This window comes from Uranotaenia lowii, chromosome 3 (assembly GCF_029784155.1).
Source record: "Uranotaenia lowii strain MFRU-FL chromosome 3, ASM2978415v1, whole genome shotgun sequence".
NCBI classification, from domain to species: Eukaryota; Metazoa; Arthropoda; class Insecta; order Diptera; family Culicidae; genus Uranotaenia; species Uranotaenia lowii.
Window position 1 is genome coordinate 30,503,486 of NC_073693.1, and position 19,326 is coordinate 30,522,811.

Sequence of the window (19,326 nt, forward strand, 5' to 3'; positions counted from 1 at the left end):
TAAGGGTGGTCCAAAATAGGTCCAAAGAGTGGTCCAAAATAGAAACCTGGTGGTCCAAAATGCGAAAAGTTCACAAAACTCGATCGTCACTGTAGTGCGCGATAAGACGTCAAAATTTGATGGGATGACGCAGACTGAAACCGGAACTAGTTCGGCATAAAGTTAGGCTGTTAGTGGCGGTGATCGCAGCAGATCTTTTATACAATATACAATGAATTCCAAGTTTATAATCGATTTGTTAAATTCTAGTTTTGAAGCATCTATAAATAAACTGCTATTGAAATTCAGCACCTGCCTTCGTTCTGTGCTGACAACTGACCAGAGTAATGATTGAAAAAACGTGTTTTTATTCTTAAATCTTGTTACATTGCAACAAACTGCGATATTTTTCGATAGAAAAAGCTTTGATCTTCGTAATGAACGGATAAAGCATTCGAAAATTATAACATATGCTATTTTATTCCAGAAAATTGCATAGCCACTTCCCAAAGCGGTCCAAAATAGGTCCGTTACCCTACATGTCCTAAATTTTAAAACTTGATACCGAGTTCTGAACAAATTTTGATTCTAAAGACAAATAAAAAATGTAAGACAAATTGTTTCGCAGGTAGGATCCTTAAATTTTTTGAAATTTGTAAAAAAGAAGTCAATAAACATTCAACAAATGAAAAAAAATCTACCAGCGATAAGACTAGTTTACACCTACCCACCGGTGATATCATACCTTGTAGCTCTTATCTCCTCTACTATTCCGGGACAGGTACTTCAAATCAAACGGTCTGATAACGAAACTTTTACCGTCGGTTTTAACACGGCCATCGAAAGTTGTTCAGTGACAAATTTATCTGCTCCACGTAGCACGCTTTTTGCCAATAAGATTATTTATGCTCCGTTCGAAAATGTACCAAATCCAGATCGATTCCATGAAGCAAGCAACGAAGATGACCAGCTCACGCTGCTGTTTGGATGCAAAAATATGTAAAGTTCCAATGCGGTCACACAACTTTCCAGTCCTACATTGACTGGCGTCATCAAAGAAGCAGAGCAGTCGCGATTCTCGTGTGTTGGTGACACATCAGCTCGCATTGAAGTTTGTTGGGGGTTGTTTACAAACAACGTTACACCGTTTGGTGACACTATGTACTGGTATTTCGGGTGTTTCTGAATGGAACGAGTCAGATAGACGTCGAGGGTGATACTTTTTAACGACTGGGATTACGTTATCTAGGGCGACACTTTTAAAGTTTGAATGCTTGAGTCATTTTTGGTGTTTTTTTTTTTCTCCCGATGCGTAAATCGTAGCAGAAAAAAACCTGATGATCGCGAATTTTTCGGAATACTCTTTTGGAGGTCAACCTTTGGGGGTAAAAAATAAACCGGTTTCGTGGTCCAGTGGATTAATGGCATTTCGGTTTGATGGATGTCTCGCTGTGTGTGTGTTGAAAATGGACGGATTTCAACTGTTGTTTTTAGTGATTGTTCATATCTGTTGAGAATCGTATGTAGGTATATAATTCTACTAATGTTTGATTTGAGAATTTTGAAAGTCGAAGGTTTGTTTTGATTTGATGAGTCTTGATCGATTGTTTTCCTCACCAGCTTTAGACATGTTCTTTTGAAATATTGAAGCCTCTTGAGCTACTGCTGACGATGATTGCATTCGCATCGGCATAATTGGACACATGTTATCGACGTGTTAATACGAAAACTCTACTCAACCAGCAACTACTCAATCAGAAACAAACCGACCTCATGCTTTTGCCCTTAATGTTAATGTCTGATTTAGTTTTGACTAACTATAGACCAGTCGTTGAATATTCAACCCTGTCTTATTTTGGAAAAAATGTCGATTTTTGTTTTTTTTTTCAAATTGCTGTTTAAAATCCAAAAAAACTGGTTAACCATTTTGGAAATTTAAAAAAGAAAATTAATGCATACTGAATATTATTCAAGTCACCGTCTCAAAAAGCAATGTTTTGACTCATTTTGCTTCTTTTCCTAACGCGCATTATATCCATCTGTCTGTAGCCCGACAGCCTTTCCAAACACTACAAATAGTGTAGTCGGCCCTTTCCCGCCAAACTGAACTGTATCGTGCATAATCGATGAAAGTGGACCATTCCAAAATGAAAACTGTATAGGAAAACATGTAAATTTGCAATGGTTACCGCCCACTCATCGGGGCATTGTGTCGACTACTTTCACGTAATTCGGTTATTTCACTACAGGTTTAATGTGGGTTTTCTACTGTAGCCGATAAGCGTTTTCGGTTTTCCTGCTATTTTTAGACATATGTGCCCTATTGAGGAAAATCGGTCTTCGAAATTGGCTGTCAATTAGCTACGAATTCGATAACAAATATCACTTGCGATGATGGGTATCGTTTCTGTCAACTGAGATTTTAGAAATCAATCCATATAGGGATAGTAATACCGGTGAAACCGGGCTATTTTCCCAATACCGGTTTTAAGTCCTCCCAAGGCCGGTATCTTTGGTATTTGAAATAAACTTAGCAGTGTATAGAAAATTTGTAGCTTTTTTATCTTTGGAAAATTTGTAACATTTTTGCCTTTCAAAGAATTTTCCTGGATTCTTTTAGGAATTCAAGAGACCTTCAATGTTGTATTTTTTTGGGGACGTCGAAGCCCCTTTTAAAATTCTAAAATGCCTGTAAACTAGAAATCGCTGTATCTCACTTTCAACGGATATGGCGAAGCATTGATAAGCATTGAAGTGAAGTATTGGGAGAATTTTTAAGTAAATGATGGAAAAAAGTTTACACAGTTAACATTACTTTAATCATACTACTTCAATTTGAAAAAATCTATGAAAACAAATCAAAACTAGAAAATCGGAATGAAAACTCGAAATATAACAACTAATGGGGCCCCCGTTAAATATAGAATATTTAGAATAGTTTTTCTCTTGCATAAGTCAAGGGGCCCCCTAGAGTAAGCCTTAAAGAAGTTCTTCAGCATTTTGCGGGCTAAGAATATCGAAATCTTGGTATTGAATTTCAAAACTTTCAACCCAAAATGTGGACAAAAATTGTGTAAACCGAAAAAAAAAATAAGGAGAATATGAGGCAAAACACCTGAAATTTTCATATTTTTTATCGGAACATGTCAGTCAGGATATTCTGTACAGAACAGGAAAAATAAAGAAAAGCGTCACCTCATTTTCATTGCATACGTCTTGCAATAATAATGTTTATTATTACGTTAACTTTCCCAGTAATGGTTACTGCATGAAAATAGCAGCGAATTTAGCCAAAACAGAGAAGCTTTATGATGAACATTTCAGAATTTTACCCAGGCAGTATCCGGGTTAATACTGGGTATTATTTCAACATTTCACTTTTCAATCATTATTATTTAAATTTCCGTTGGTTTATAAATTCTAAACCTTTTTCCCTTAGTATTTTTGATAATAAAATCTTTAACAAATTGTAGTTGCCTAAATAATCAACAATCAACGATAGTACAGAGTTTCTTTATTGAATTTCCATCCTTATTTCTGTCTTAGACTTGAAATTTCTTTTGAAACATTTTCAACTGATTTAATTAATTTTATCATCTACTGAAGTAAATATTCTGAATTCAGCATATCATTTTCCAAATGATCATTCTCAACTTATCATAAAAATGATCTAATAGTTAAGTTGCTAATATCATTGAGTGATTCTCTTAACAAACATATTTCTTTGTTTTTAATCTTATTTTTATCCAGATTCAATTCATTGAGATTTTCAAGTCTTATATTGTTTATTCAGTTACTGAAGATCAGTTTCATAGTTTTTCTGGATTTTAAGAACTCAGGATCTTTGTTTAAGGTACTAAACTCATTTGGATTCCTTATCTGATTTTTTTCAATGGTAACTGATTTTATGTTTTATACATTTAATCTCTATTCTGGTTTTTTTTTCTATCGATCATTTTTGCACTTATACCCCTTTGACTTTGGTTTGGTTCTGAATTATGGTTCTGAATATAACCTGATTCTTAGTCTTGAATTTTTAAACTCTTATATCTGTTTTTCTAAGGAATTTGAATTTAATTATTTTATTTATTTTTTTGAATTTTGTATTCTTTGTTTCAAATCTTCATGATACTTCCCAATTGTCACTAGGAAAATATTTCTTGATGAAGCACAAACCAGACGATCAATGATGAAATGAAAAAAAATTAAAATATCTATCTGGTCATTTTTCTTAATCCGAGAATGTTAGTTGGTGATAAGGGTATTATGGAGGGTATCAAAAATGTGAATTAAATTTTGCAATTTGCACCTCTAATCAGAGCTTTTATTTTTTTTTTAAATTTATATACTCTTCCGCAATGTTTACACATGATTAATTAACAGTTTTTATTTCAAGGTAGCAGTAACTATCTTCTACGCAGCCAACAAGGCTAATTGAAGACAGTACACTGAACTTATCTCCAGGTCTTTTACACGTTTAAAATATTTTGAATTCTCCGGGATAGCATTTGAAAAAAATCGAATCATAGGGGCCATGTTAAAAGAACATTTAGTAATTTTTTCGTAGAAAAATATTAAAAAATGAGCCGGTGACGGAGCACTTTCGAGGATGCCTTTTAGAAAACAGGATTTGCGGTGGACACTGTATCTCAGCACAGAATCATCTGAAGTCCAAAAATCCGAGCAAAATGGACACTCATCAAAATAAAAGAGAATTATTTAAAACGATCGAAAAAGCATCCAAATGATATCAATTTAAAAGAGATGCTAATTCACATAAATAAAAAATTGAGTTCAAAAAAACAAGAATGTAAAAGGCTCTATTACGAGCGCTTATTAAATAATTCACCACATTCAAAGCTCTGGAGAAACATTAATACGCTCTTAGGTAAATCTAAAACGACTTCCTCAATTAACCTTTCAGATGAAAGAGGTGTTATAACCAATAGTACACAGATTTGTGAGAAATTTAACAAACACTTTTCCACAATTGGAAAGAACCTGGCTGAAAAGATTCCAGTAAATACTGAAAATGATCATTTGACTCAAATCGAACAGGTAGAAAATACAATATTCTTACGGCCCGCTAGTGTAAACGAGGTTCGACTTGTAATTTTTTCACTTAAAAATAAAAAGGGTCATGGACCAGATGGTTTCCCTGTTAATGTCTTGAAAAATAACCACGAAACATTCTCGCACATACTTACACAATACTTTAATAAAATTTTGGAGTCAGGAGTTTTCCCGAACTGTCTAAAAATTGCGAAAGTCATCCCTGTTTTTAAGGCTGGCGATTTGCTTGACGTCAATAACTATCGCCCTATCTCGACTTTAAGCGTTTTTAGTAAAGTGTTCGAGAAGCTTCTTGTTAATAGAATTGTAGACTTTCTAAATCAGAACAATATACTTTATAAACTGCAATATGGATTTAGATCAGGTTCGAGCACTCAAATTGCCATCTCAGAATTAGTTGACTCCATCATATGTAAAATAGAGTCAAAAAATATTGTTGGGGCACTATTTTTGGATCTCAAAAAAGCCTTCGATACTCTAAATCATGACATATTATTGTCCAAACTGTATAAATACGGGATAAGAGGAACAGCAAATAATATCCTTCGTAGCTACTTAGAAGGTCGCAAGCAGTTTGTGGCTATTGAAAACACAAGAAGCGAATTAAGAAATATTGATATCGGTGTACCACAAGGGAGTAATATCGGGCCATTACTTTTCCTTTTATATGTCAATGATTTATGTAACCTTCAACTTAAAGGCACAGCACGTTTATTTGCCGATGATACAGCAATTTTTTATTCTGAAACTTCACCTGATATTATAATTCAGCACATTGAAGACGACCTAAAACTGCTTTCAAAATATTTCAATTCAAACCTACTTTCACTAAATTATACTAAAACAAAATACATGTTGTTTCGTTCTTCGCATAAAAAGCTACTTCGTACTAATGACCCAGCTATGAATGGAAATACTATTGAGAGAGTTAGTTATTTTAAATACTTGGGAATTTACTTAGATGAAACTCTCTCATGGAATCGTCACATTGAACACTTGGAAAAAAAAATTACTCCTCTTTGCGGTGTTCTTTGGAAACTGAGAAATTTTGTTCCACAACATGTTCTCTTTAAATTTTATTTTGCGTTTATCCACTCTCAATTGAACTACCTTATTATGATATGGGGAAGAGCCTCCTTGTCCCACTTACAGAAACTTCAAACGCTCCAGAATAGATGCTTGAAAAACATCTTAAAGCTCCCTTTGTTATTCCCTACCCTTCAGCTTTACTCTTTAAGAACGCATAACGTTCTTCCAATATCTGAACTCTGTGATTTGCAAACTGTTGTATATGTCTATGATAATCTACACTCAATTGAAAATATTCAAAACCTCCATTTTACTACGGGGTTGCGAACTCATAACACTCGCCAGTCAGATTTCTTGCAACGAAGCCGATCCACAACATCATTAGGGCAAAAAAGAATTTCATTTATTGGACCTACTAAATACAACACCTTACCAACGGATATTAAAAACATAACCAATCGTTCCATGTTCAAAACCAAAGTGATACAGCTTTTGAAAGAAAAATTGAACCATTAAAACAGTCGATCATCAACCAGTCTTTGTTTTGTTTACCTTTTGTACTTTTGTAGCGTTAATATCTAATATTATTTTTCTTAAAAATCTTGTAGTTTGTATTTTATCTTATAAAATTATTGAACATAACATAATAAAATTAGCAATAAATAAATAGTATATTAGTAAATATCGAATAATGAATCTCTTCAAAGGAAATTATTTTCCATTGAGATTTCATATTGTAGTCAATTTAGTTAAATAATACATTTCCTCGCACGACATTATAAATATTTGTGTTCTCAGCATGATTAAAATTTGCTCGCGTTTACTCTTATTATCATTTTGCTGCCAGACATGCTGAGAACAGTAGCGTCCATTACCAGGGGGCTCAATTCAGCCTTTTGGTGTGGGGGAGTGTGGTGGGCCGCTACAAAAAAAAAAAAAAAAATATTTTTAATGAATGTTTTTCTGGACCCCAACGTTTTTATTAAACTTAAAAAAAAATTTATGAAATTTTTGTGGCTGTTTGCAGTAAAAACTACGATTTTTCACGAAAAAATCCGCCATTTTTTATCTGTAAAATCTCCTCAAAGTAAAAAAAAATAAAAAAGAAAAACGTTGGGGTCTGGTATTTTATATGTAGAAAATATGTTCCAAATTTGAAAAGAATCGGATAAGTAGTTTTCAAATGACGATGTCCACGGACTTTAAAAATGTGCTTTCGAGAAAAACGCGTTTGAAGTTTCTGCTCTTGCTTTCTTGCAGTATTAGATAGGTGGAGATAAAATCCTTTAATGTCTACAGTTTTGCTTCAATTGACTTGAAAATTTGACACAACATTCTTGAAATGTTTTACAATAAGAAAATAAAAAAATAAAAAAATCGATTTTTTGAAAGTGTTAGACCCTACACCCCCGCTTAAATGAGCCCTCAATACCGGTTTTAGGAAAAGTGATCGGTATTACTATCCCCAAACCCTTTTTTTTTCATAAGGATCAATAAGATCATCAAAGGATTCAATCACATAAGTTCATAATAAATTGAAGTCATACGACGGCGGCCAATTAAAAAAAAAACAATAATAAGATAAAAATCTGAAACAGAATTGATACTAAAAACACACGAAAATGACAGAAAACGTAAATGACGTTAAAAAAACAATAATAATACGAAAATTGTGAAGAAATGAGGCAAAAATTAAATAAACACAACTAAACTGGCGAATGGCAGAAACGACCAAATAACAAACAATAACAATATTTTTGTCTGTCTGGTCTCTGTAAACTCGGAAACTACTGAACCGATTTTCGTGAAACTTGGCATGAAAGGTATTTTAAGGCGATTTTAATCATCCTTCTTCCCAGTACGGGGACAAGAAGGATGGAGGGGGATTTTCATACGATTTTTATTGCATAACTTGAAAACTGATTGAGCAAATGGAACCATATTTGGCATGGGAGGGCATTTGGGTACGAGGAATGTTTCTTTGAATATTTGGTACTACTTCTTTTTTCCTCAGTGAGCGGATAGGAAAGAGGAGAAAAGTTCCACACATTTTTTTACACAACTCGAGAACCTGTCAAGCAAGTCGTACCGAAGTTAGTATGGGAGGGTATTTAAATACGGGAAATGTTTCTATGATTTGAGACCTCTGCCTTCATTCAGCGGGAAGATAGGAAGGGAGGAAGGGAGCATAGATACATTTTTTATAACTCGAAAAATAGTCAAGCAAATGGAATTAAATATGTCATGCGAAGGTATTATTCGAGGAATATTTTTATGAATATTCAGTACCTCTCCCTTCTTTCAGTGGGGAGATAAAACGGTGAGACAGGGGCTCCCAAAACCAATTTTTTTGCATAACTCGAGAACTAATCAAGTGAATGGAACCAAATTTGGCATGGGATGCTATTTGAATATAAAATTTCTTTGATTTTTTGAGATCCTTTCCTTTTATCAGTGGGAGGGGTGGAGGAAAGCAGGGGCCTCGCAAAAAGAACTATTCTAAAACCATTTAACTATTCGAAAATTCAGCAGTTAAAAGAGCGAAAGTAAAATTGTAGCAGATAGGAATTATATCACCTTTTGAATTAGATATTGGTTCAAATCTTCGATCCAACATTACTCAATTTTTCGATTTTTTTAAAATGTAGATTGTATGCAAGTTCATTGCATATTGGAAATCTTAATTATTTTTTATTTCTCCCCCCTTTTCACTTGGTGTTTCTCCAAGTGACAAAAGAAGGATTTAAAATTTGTTCCGGTCTAATGTAGATTATCTAATCTACAGCTTTGAATTTGGTTTGTTTTATAAAATTTAATATTTTTACCATTTAGTTAAGTTTATAATGTTTGTAGTTGTCAATTTCGAGTTATTTCTTTCATTTTTTTCATTCATTGCATTTTTTAAATTTATAAGGCATGATAATTTGAATTTGATGATTTTGATTTTTTTCCCAGAATTTTCAATTTTGAATTTTTTAGCAATTTAATGTGAATATTGTCGGATTTATTAAGAAGATTTACCAATTTTCTCCGATAATATTAATAATTTTAATTATTTCTGATTTTTTGAATGGTTTTGTTTTTTTTACATTTTTTAAAGTTGGTTGAAAGTTGGTTTGAAGTGTTCTAGTTCTTCATTTGATTTTTTTTTCATTTAACCATATTTGTGAGATTGTAGTTGTTTAACAAGTGATTTTGAATGAGATCTCCCTCTTTTTTCTGAAGAATGAGGAGTTTTCCAATTAAATAAATACAAATTTTGATAATTTTTTTTTATTGTTTGATTTCTGTCTCTTTTTGCCAAGATTTTTTATGGAAATTTCTTTGAGATATGAAAGGAGAGGTGACAAATCGTATTGATTCTGCAAAAAATTTATGTGTACCAAATTTGATGAATATCACTGCTTGAACATTTCATGCCATTACATACTTAGGTTGATTTTGTATGAGGAGTTCATTTTCATTAGTACATATACAGATTATTTTGTTTCGAATTGAGTTCAATTTGAAATGTTTGCCTATTGAAAAACAATTCATGACTCCAAAAAGTTTATGTTAAGTTTTGTGTTTGAATCGCAATGTCGGAATTTGATAAGCAACGAAATTTTTTTTTGGCTCTTGTAGAACAACCGTTTACCTAATGACAATCTCTACAGTTTATTGCGAAAAATTTGGTACGTGATGATAATGCTTCCAAATAAAAGTAGCGCTTGTTTTCACCATCTTTAATTTCTTCTTACTTTCTATCCGTATATACAGTACCGTTCATAATTGTATAGAAATTGGAAGCTCGCGCTCTGTCATTTTGACTTTGAACTTACATAACTTTTTTCTCTGATGATATTTTTTGATCAAATTTTCTGCGTAAGATAGATCAACTATCACACTATCATATGAGGCCCTTAGAGTCAAAGGGGTATAAGTGCATGAAAGCTGATTTCGAGAAAAAAGCACTTGAACTGCGTTGCGTTCCAGTAAATTCCATAGATATTTTTTATGAATTTTTTTCATGTGAATGATTTTCTTAAATAAAAACAAAGCATTTTACAACATTTTCCCAAAAAAACAACGTTTATTCGGCGTTTATTGAGGCGACACATTTTTTAAATTTGGCACTTATACCCCTTTGGCTCCAAACACATACACTTATACCCCTTTGCCACCAAATAAATTCACTTATACCCCTTTGCCACCAACAAATTTCACATCCAGGTTTTTTTATCTTGTTGATATGGGTAAGAAACCATAAATATTCATTGCTACGAGAGTCAATTAGTTTTTGTTTCAATATATTTTGTTATTTTGATGAGAAATATACTCTGGTACAGTTGGTTAAGAGATTTCATGGCTGAAGATCGACCTGGTCTTGGCAACTTGTAGTAAATCTCTCCAAACAACGTTTTTTCATCAGGATTAATTTATAATAATTCGTGAAAGGTGTTTTCCACTAAATTCCAATCACCACATGTTTTGTATGTCTTTGCCTAATCAATTGGGTATTGGAATGGGACTTGCGGTCACTCTGAGTTGATTTTTTACAGTAAATGAACGATAGGGGCTTCAATATTAACCCAATTATCTCGTACAAATGCATTTTTTGTACTTGATAAGCCTTTAATCCGTAACACACTCCATATATCCAGAAATCAGGAATTTGTGATCCGCTAATTTGTTTTTGAAATAGAAAAAATAATTAAATATATTAATTTTATTTTCTACTAGAATTATCACTAAATGCAATCAGATGAATCACAGTTGATGGTAAATTTTTAAACATCATCAGCTGTTCAAAGGGAAAGTGAATTATATTTATTTTAAAAATTTTTGGTCCCGATGAAAAAAACATTACTTTCTTGAAATCAAGTTAGGTTTGGTGGCAAAGGGGTATAAGTACATCAGTTTAATGGACTTTGGAGGCAAAGGGGTATAAGTGCTGCACTTATACCCCTTTGGCTCCAAACAAAAAGGAAATTCCAGTTAGCAGGATTTTTTCAACAAGATCTAAACATAACAAAATAGTGAAATAAAATTATGATTAAAATAGCATATGATGATTGACAGTCAAGGATTCGTTCCAGATGGTTATCTCGATTTTTTTCATTTTGTCACTTATACCCCTTTGGCTCCAAGGGCCTCATATCAAAAAATTGTTGAAATAGAAAGTTAAAATGTCTGAAGTTTTTGAAAAGTTCTATCGATGTGATCAAAAGTTACGCAATGTTCAATATTTCAGGCATGAACCTTAAAATACGATTTCTATAGAATTTTGGACGATTCATGAGAACAAAATCTTTTACATTCACAAATCAGTCAAAAAATGTCTGACAATAGCATTAAAGAAAAAAAAACTGGAATAAAGGATCCATTTGCGTTTTGAAATCTAAATCTCACAATATTGATTTGAACTTTTGATTCAAATAGATTTACTGGTTGTTGAACATATAACATGATTTTCCTATGTAAACATGCGTCCAAAATTGTATAGAAATCGCATTTCAAGTTTCCAAAAAGTCCGATTTTCGTAGAATTACTGTATCTCAGGCCTCACAAACTTTAGAAAGCTGAAATTTTGTGATAAAATAGTGTGATAGTTGATTTATATTTCGCAGAAAATTTGATCATAAAATATTAAAAGATTAAAAAGTTAGGGAACTTCAAAGTCGAAGTAAGGGTGCGCGTGCTACCAATTTCTATACAATTATTAACGGTACTGTATAAATATCATAATCTTAAGATGGCCTTACTGAAAAGGACATCACTTTTCACCGATAAGGCCGATGAGTTAAGTAATTTGTACCGTGATTAATCTCTTCATATGATATTTTTTTAATGTTTCGAAAACCACAATCAAAATCTTTCTTTCCTTAACAAAATGTAATTGATTTTCTCATTATCACGATTCGAAAAAAAGATTCTTAGTCAATTAACCACAACAAGCTTGTACTTGAGGAAAAAAAATTTCTCGTGGTCCAGCTTTCTCTAGAGTACCGATGTCAACCGATAAGCCCGGTCCACCGATGGGGCTGACATTTTCCCGAGAGAATTTTTCTTGGGCCCGGACAGTCCGACCCAATCAGCATCGCCCCATTTCGTGACGAATGTCCTCAGCTCAACCCAAAACAACAACGACTGCCACAGAAGAAAAAAAAAATCTAACGACATTTTCTTTCTTCTCCATTTTAATTCCAGGGTTCCATCTTTTATGCTGCGAAAATAACAGAAGAAGTAACCGGAGCAGCCAGCATCACCACCCATGGCCAGATTGGACATCTGCTGGACGTTTTGTTGTTTCGTGAAAAGTGAAATTCACTCTCTCGGATGGCACTTTTTTTGCAGCCAGCCAATCAGCAACCATAAGGCGTATGCCGAGGACCGGCTTTCTTCGGCTTTTGCAGCAACATCTAGTTGTTTAGCTGAAATTGTCTCTTTTCCGGGGTGGGATGGTTTTTGCTGTTTGCTGGTGCCTAAGACGCGGCAAAAGATAACACGAAAAGCAACGTATAATTTGCTGTACGAAAAAGTCACGTTCTTTATTGTGTTTTTTTCTCATCTGGGCTCCAGTGATGGTTAGGAGTTTTAAATCTTCATCGTATAACTCGGGTGATGTTTATGGTGGATTTCATTACGTTGTCAGAAATGTTTACCAGTGTATTTTTCCAGGTCTTTAAGTTATAATATAAAATGTTCTAGTTTTCAGGTTTCTTTGAAAAAGAAGAATTGTCAGTGAAAATTTAGTGATAAATCAAGCTCATCTAAGTGTCACTAGTTGGTATTTGAAGCTGAAGTGAGTTCCAGCCAGATTAAAACATGGAGAGTGGCTAAGGCGATTCGATTCCATAAAAAGGTTATCGTTTAGTGCTTATACAGTTAACCTTTGATAAAGTCTTGGAGCGAAGAAACTGAGCAGTGGCAGTTGGAAGATCACAGAACTGCCCAAGTGTGTCGCCCGGAAAGATTTTTGAATAGAAAAAACCTTTCGGCGGTGCTACGCCTTTCGGTGTAATAATGAGTACCGAGCATCCGGTGGCAATGGATTTGCTGAACGGAAGCGCGACCACCGCAAAGCCGAGTGTCCTCGTTCATACGACGGAAGCGAAACCGGTGGCCGCCCTCGCTATCGATCCGCTGATCAGTCACGTGGGCGATGGCATCTTTCTGCAGACGAAAACCGCGCAAGGATTAGCGGGTATCTTCGTGTGGATTGCGCTGTTCATCACTTGTCAACAGGTTAGTTGCAAAAATAGACATAAGAAATTGGTCCAGGGTTGCAATTTTTTGAAAGCAGAATTATGTACAAACTCTAGGGGTGCAAATTGAAATCTTTCAAATTGAATTTGGCGTCACCAAAGTGTTTGACTTTCATTTTCGTAGACTAACAAATATGACACTATTAAAAGTTTGATAGATTGTAACTTTTAGGAGGATTGAAAAAAAAATAAGGTATCCTTAATAAATCCATAAAATTTCTAATTTTACATCATTACTTTTTTCATTGACGCTCCCTAAAAGCCCAAAAAAACTCCCTGAGTTCCAGAGTGTCAATTTGACAAACTGGCTGAAAATGCTTAACCGTTTTATGATTGCAACGCTTTAAGATTAAATTGACTAGAACCATTATGAAATTTCCTTTCCTTGCGGAAATCTTCTGTTCATATATTCAAAATCCAGGTACAAGTTGAATGTAAGTGTTATAAAAAAACAACGGAACAGTATTTTTGCTGCCTTTGTTTTAATGATTAATTTTGGAAGATGATGGTATCCTGAATTCAAATCATTCGTAATATTTTGTCTGTCACCTAAACTAACCAACCAAGATGAAAACTAAAAACTGATTTAAATGACTGACTAAAAACTTGCCTAGATATTTAATGTCAGAAATGCAATGTTTTAAAAATGGAATTCTATAATTTTCAGAAATTTCAATAGATAACATTATACCTATGACTGACATCATACAAGAAAGTCGTTGAGTGTTTGAAATTTTACATCATTTATCAATTTAGTAAAAGATACCAAAACGATTTGACGTATGCTTCAAGAAATATTAAAGATTCAAAGATTGCTTAAAATAATCTTCAATTTTTTACAAAATTATCGCATTTTGAATCAAAAGGATTACTTTTACAACTTTTCTCTCAGAATTCAAAATTAAACGCGGTCTTCAGGAAAGTCGATCATTGAAATGAAATCTTCGTATTCAAAGTCCTTGTGATGTTCTTTATTTTGGGCAAAAAGTGCACAGATTAATTCGACGAATTGTTACCTATTTTCATAAATCTCGGAAACTAACGCCCCTAAATTATTCAAAACTAGCTCTTTAGTTCTTTGCACTTCGGAAAATGTGATATTTTTTTGGATTGTTTAATTTCAAAAATATAGATTAAGAAAAATGTTTGAAAAACAGTGACCTTTGGAAATTCTCAGCTAAAATTTGTCTTATTACCTCATCTTTACAACTCAAATTTCTGTAGTATGACTGGAATAATATGACGGTTGATTGATTGCAACAGTTATTTAAGCAGAAACGTTGTAAAAAGTAGATTTTTTCAGCCCAAGTCGCTACATAATACATAATTACGACAAGGGATGAAAAAATAGAGTTTTTCAAGCGAGTTTCATACACAATTTTTCGTAATGCCAATTACCCTTTCGAAAATCCAAATTATGATTCCTGCAGACAACGGTTGTGGTTTTTTCTTCAAAAACTAAACAGGGTCGAAAAGTAGCCCTTTTTACACTGTTTTGAAAACTGTATCGAAAAGTACATGTATTTCGTCACTTTTTTTTCGTAACGATAAAACAAACATTTTAGTATGCAACAAGTTTCAAAAAGTTCAGCACGAATCGTAAATTTGTCCAACAAAGCTTTGCCAAGTTTAAGGATAACGTCGAATGCTGAAAAAATCTCAAAAGTCATGCAACATACAACATACAAAACTTTATGTAAATACTCAAAATTCCTTCGGAAATCCATAAATATTTATCTATTGTTGACTACCCTCCAAAAATAAATAATAATTTGTAAAACTTATTTTTTGTAGGCATAATCTTAAATCGAGTTTCAACATAATTGAGAAGCACCGATTTGAAAATAAGGTTTGCTGCTGGAGTGTTGAATTGCAAGTATTGTTATAATATTTAATGGAGGAGCTGCGATTGCTTCGCCTAATCCATTGAATCTTTGCTGAATTGTGTATGGGAATTCAGCGAAGACTCAATGGATTAGTTTGAGCTTTCTCTTACATGCCCTAGACTTACATTTTCAAAACCGACTTAAAATGTTTTAATAGCTTTAACTATCCACCTATCATTTCCTATTTTTGTTTTCATTCTACTAGAGTTCATCTCGCCAAAATGCCATTAAATATTATAACAAAGTTATAACGATGATAAAAATCTGAAAACAATTGCAAATATGGCAATACAAAGTTGGTTTCATAATATTTATTGTAACTTGATTTCTAAATTTATTTTTCTGAAGATCTGAATGATGAATGAAAAGATCTGAAATTTTTACTCTTCCTTTTAAAGCTTCATGAGGTCTTTAATTATGCAAAAATGTATGTTTTATTGGTATGGTATGGTCCACCCTCTCCCTTTTCCAAAGTGGAACTACCATAAAAACTTTGTTAGTATCTTTGTACATACATAAATATCGTCAAACACCACATTTGGCTCCATTTGTTTGATAAGCCAAATACTCGTAAGCATGAAACATATCTTAAAAACTTAGGTTAATTTTACTTAAAAAGTACTCGATTTATGCTTAAAAAAGCTTTTTATGTGAGCCTACCACCCTTTCCTATACAACATACAACTATATTTTAATTAGATAATTTCTTGGGTTGTGAAAAAATTGTAAGAAACCTTAGCCGTACTCAAGAACCCTTCCATGCCAAATTCCGTTTACTCGAATAGTTCTCGAGTTATCTTATACATGAGACCAGGGACGAGATTATGTCATAGTCATGAGCCAAAAATTGCGACTAGTGACCCATTTTTTTTCCTCACATGTCGTTTGTTTAGAATTTTTTCGAAATGAAAGCATGCTATGAATGATTATTTTGGTAAAGAAAGATTTTTCCATTATGTCATTGATCATTGAGATCTCCAATATTTCGGTCATGACATGATGGTTAAAACTGGTCATGACATAGATCACCAGTGCCAAAAAAAAAAATTTATAATTTATAATTAAAAAAAGATAATTTTCAATATGCTGTAGTATGACAAACGCTAACCAGCAATAGTATTAAAAAAATGAAAATAGAGATAAGTGTTTGCTGCGCCGTTTTTAAAGATTCCATTTGGTTCCCTAATTTTATTCATTGCTCACCCTTCTTATACGTGACATTTATTAACCTCGCGTGAATTTGAATGGTATTTTCATTCACATGATAGGAATGTTTCTGTCATGACATGATCCATGACTGATCATATTTTCTTGGGTATAGTGATCAAAAATAAATTTCGCCGTCCATATGAATGAATGATAATTTTCAAGCCTGCATGAGACCCTCAGAGCCAAAAAGGTATAAGTGACAAAATGGTCGATTTTGAGTTAATTATGCCAAACGATTCTTCATATTTCAAACTATATTTGGTGATATTTTCGTGTTTTTAGATTTTTTACATACTTTTACATTGTAAACAAAAATACAAATTCACGAAAAATATATGGAAAATGGCCAAACACAACAATTCAAAAGCGCGTTTTCTCGAAATAAGCTTTTATGCACGTATACCCCTTTGGCTCCAAGGGCCTCACATAAAAATGGAGGCGTTTTCTTTATAACACCATCACGTATGAACGGACGATCGAAATTAAATGAAATTTGGTATCCGAGGGTTTTTCGGGTCAGAGATGGTGTTTGTATAAAAGTTTCAGAAATCTCACTTTTTATGAAAAGAGGGCTACCATACAAAATCAACTTGAAATGGGACACAACTCGAACCACTTTAAGAGGATAGAAACTAATTCACGAGCAGGAATAAGTTAAAGATGTGTAGATGAAGTTAAACATTTTCTAACGATTTATTATTTGAAAGGTTAAACGAGGTTTACAGGGTCAGCTTGTGCAATATAAAAATTGTATGGGGGCCCTACTTCATCTTTCTTATCTTCCGTATGGAAGAAATGAAGAGTCTCAAATAATCATATAAATATTACCCGTATGCAAATGCTCTTCCATACCAAATTTGGTTTCATTTGCTTGAATATTTTTGGAATTATTTAATTATGAAAAATTTCTTCCTGAAAGTCCCTCATTTCAGCATGGGAAAGAGGGAGGGGTCTCAAATAATCATAAAACTAATTCTCGTACTCAAATCCCCTCCCATGCCAAATTTGATTCCATTCCGATATGTATTATTTTTATTTACATAGTATTCCGTCTTACGACATAACTTGACGAACATAATTCTTAAAATTCACTCGGTTCATAGCAACCGTTCTCCAATTTCTCGGGCACCCCACGTTCGCCAGATCACGCTCCACTTGGTCTAACCACCTCGCTCGTTGCGCCCCCGCTCGTCTTGTTCCTACCGGATTCGTAGCGAACACCTGTTTTGCAGGACAGTCGTCCGGCATTCTCGCAACATGTCCCGCCCAGCGTATCCGGCCAGCCTTCACCACCTTCTGGATACTGGGTTCGCCGTAGAGGCGCGCGAGCTCGTGGTTCATCCTTCGCCTCCACACTCCGTTCTCCTGTACGCCGCCAAAGATGGTTCTTAACACTCGTCGCTCGAATACTCCGAGTGTACGCAGGTCCTCCTCGAGCAATATCCATGTCTCGTGCCCGTAGAGAACAATCGGTCTAATGAGCGTCATATACAGGTTACACTTCGTGCGAGGGCTAAGTCTTCTCGACCGCAGTTGCTTGTGGAGTCCATAGTAGGCACGACTTCCGCTGATAATTCGCCTCCGGATCTCACGGCTGGTGTCATTGTCTGCGGTCACCAGTGAGCCGAGATAGACAAAGTCTTCGACTATCTCTAGCTCGTCGTCGTCGATCGTGACCTTGTTATTACTGGACAAGCGGGTTCGGTCGGTCTCGGATCCGCAGGCCAGCATGTACTTCGTCTTGGACGTATCAATCATCAACCCAATCCTTCCTGCTTCGCGTTTCAGTTTGCGGTAGATCTCCTCCACCGCCGCAGATGATCTGCCGACTATATCGATGTCATCGGCAAAGCAGATAAGTTGACTGGATCTGTTGAAAATCGTGCCCCGCATTTCGCCCACCGCTCGTCGAATAACACCTTCTAGCGCCACGTTGAACATCATGCAGGATAGACCATCACCTTGTCGAAGCCCCCTGCGCGATTCGAATGAACTCGACAATTCACCCGAAATCCGCACACAGCACTGCGTTCCATCCATCGTCGCCTTGATCAGTCTGATCAGCTTCCCGGAAAAGCCGTTCTCGTCCATGATTTTCCATAGCTCGTTACGGTCGATCGTGTCGTATGCGGCTTTGAAGTCGATGAATAGATGATGCGTAGGGACTTGGTGTTCACGGCATTTTTGGAGGATTTGCCGCAATGTGAATATCTGGTCCGTCGTAGACCGTCCCTCCATGAAGCCGGCCTGATGACTTCCCACGAATCTGTTTGCTTGTGGCGTTAGGCGGCGGAGTAGGATTCGGGACAACACTTTGTAGGCGGCATTGAGGATAGTGATCGCTCGGTAGTTCTCACAGTCCAATTTGTCGCCCTTCTTGTAGATGGGGCATATTACCCCCTCCTTCCACTCCTCCGGTAGCTGTTCTATGTCCCAGATCCGGATTATCAACCGGTGTAGGCAATCGGCCAACCTGTCCGGGCCCATTTTGATGAGTTCAGCTGCGATGCCATCCTTCCCAGCCGACTTGTTTCTATTCAGCTGGCGAATGGCTTCCTTAACTTCACTCATCGTTGGGAGTGGCTCCTCTTCGTCGTTGGCTACGCCGGCGATGTACCTTCCCCCACCGTCTTGATCTCCTGCATGTGCGCCGTTCAGGTGTTCATCGAAGTGCTGCTTCCACCTTTTGATCACCTCACGATTGTCCGTCAGGATACCCCCGTCCTTATCCCGGCACATTTCGGCTTGCGGCACGAAGCCTTTGCGGGATGCGTTGAGTTTCTGATAGAACTTTCGTGTTTCTTGGGAACGATGCAGCTGCTCCAGCTCCTCGAGCTCCTCCTCCTCCAGGCGGCGCTTTTTCTCCTGGAAAAGTCGGACTCGCTGCCTCTTCCGCTGTCGGT

The 19,326-nt window shown here is 35.2% G+C and overlaps 1 protein-coding gene across 12 annotated transcripts in view; it reads left to right on the plus strand.

Moving 5' to 3' along the window:
• LOC129757849 (transmembrane protein 184B) overlaps positions 1–19,326 on the plus strand; it is a 92,181-nt gene that overhangs the window by 26,974 nt on the left and 45,881 nt on the right. For 10 of the 12 annotated variants that reach the window (XM_055755183.1, XM_055755179.1, XM_055755178.1 and 7 more), the window contains exon 2: positions 12,772–13,308. In XM_055755183.1, the coding sequence (XP_055611158.1) occupies positions 13,087–13,308 (222 nt within the window). In that variant the 5' untranslated portion in view covers positions 12,772–13,086. The remainder of the gene's footprint in view (positions 1–12,771; positions 13,309–19,326) is intronic. The other 2 variants (XM_055755187.1, XM_055755181.1) reach the window with 1 other exon arrangement.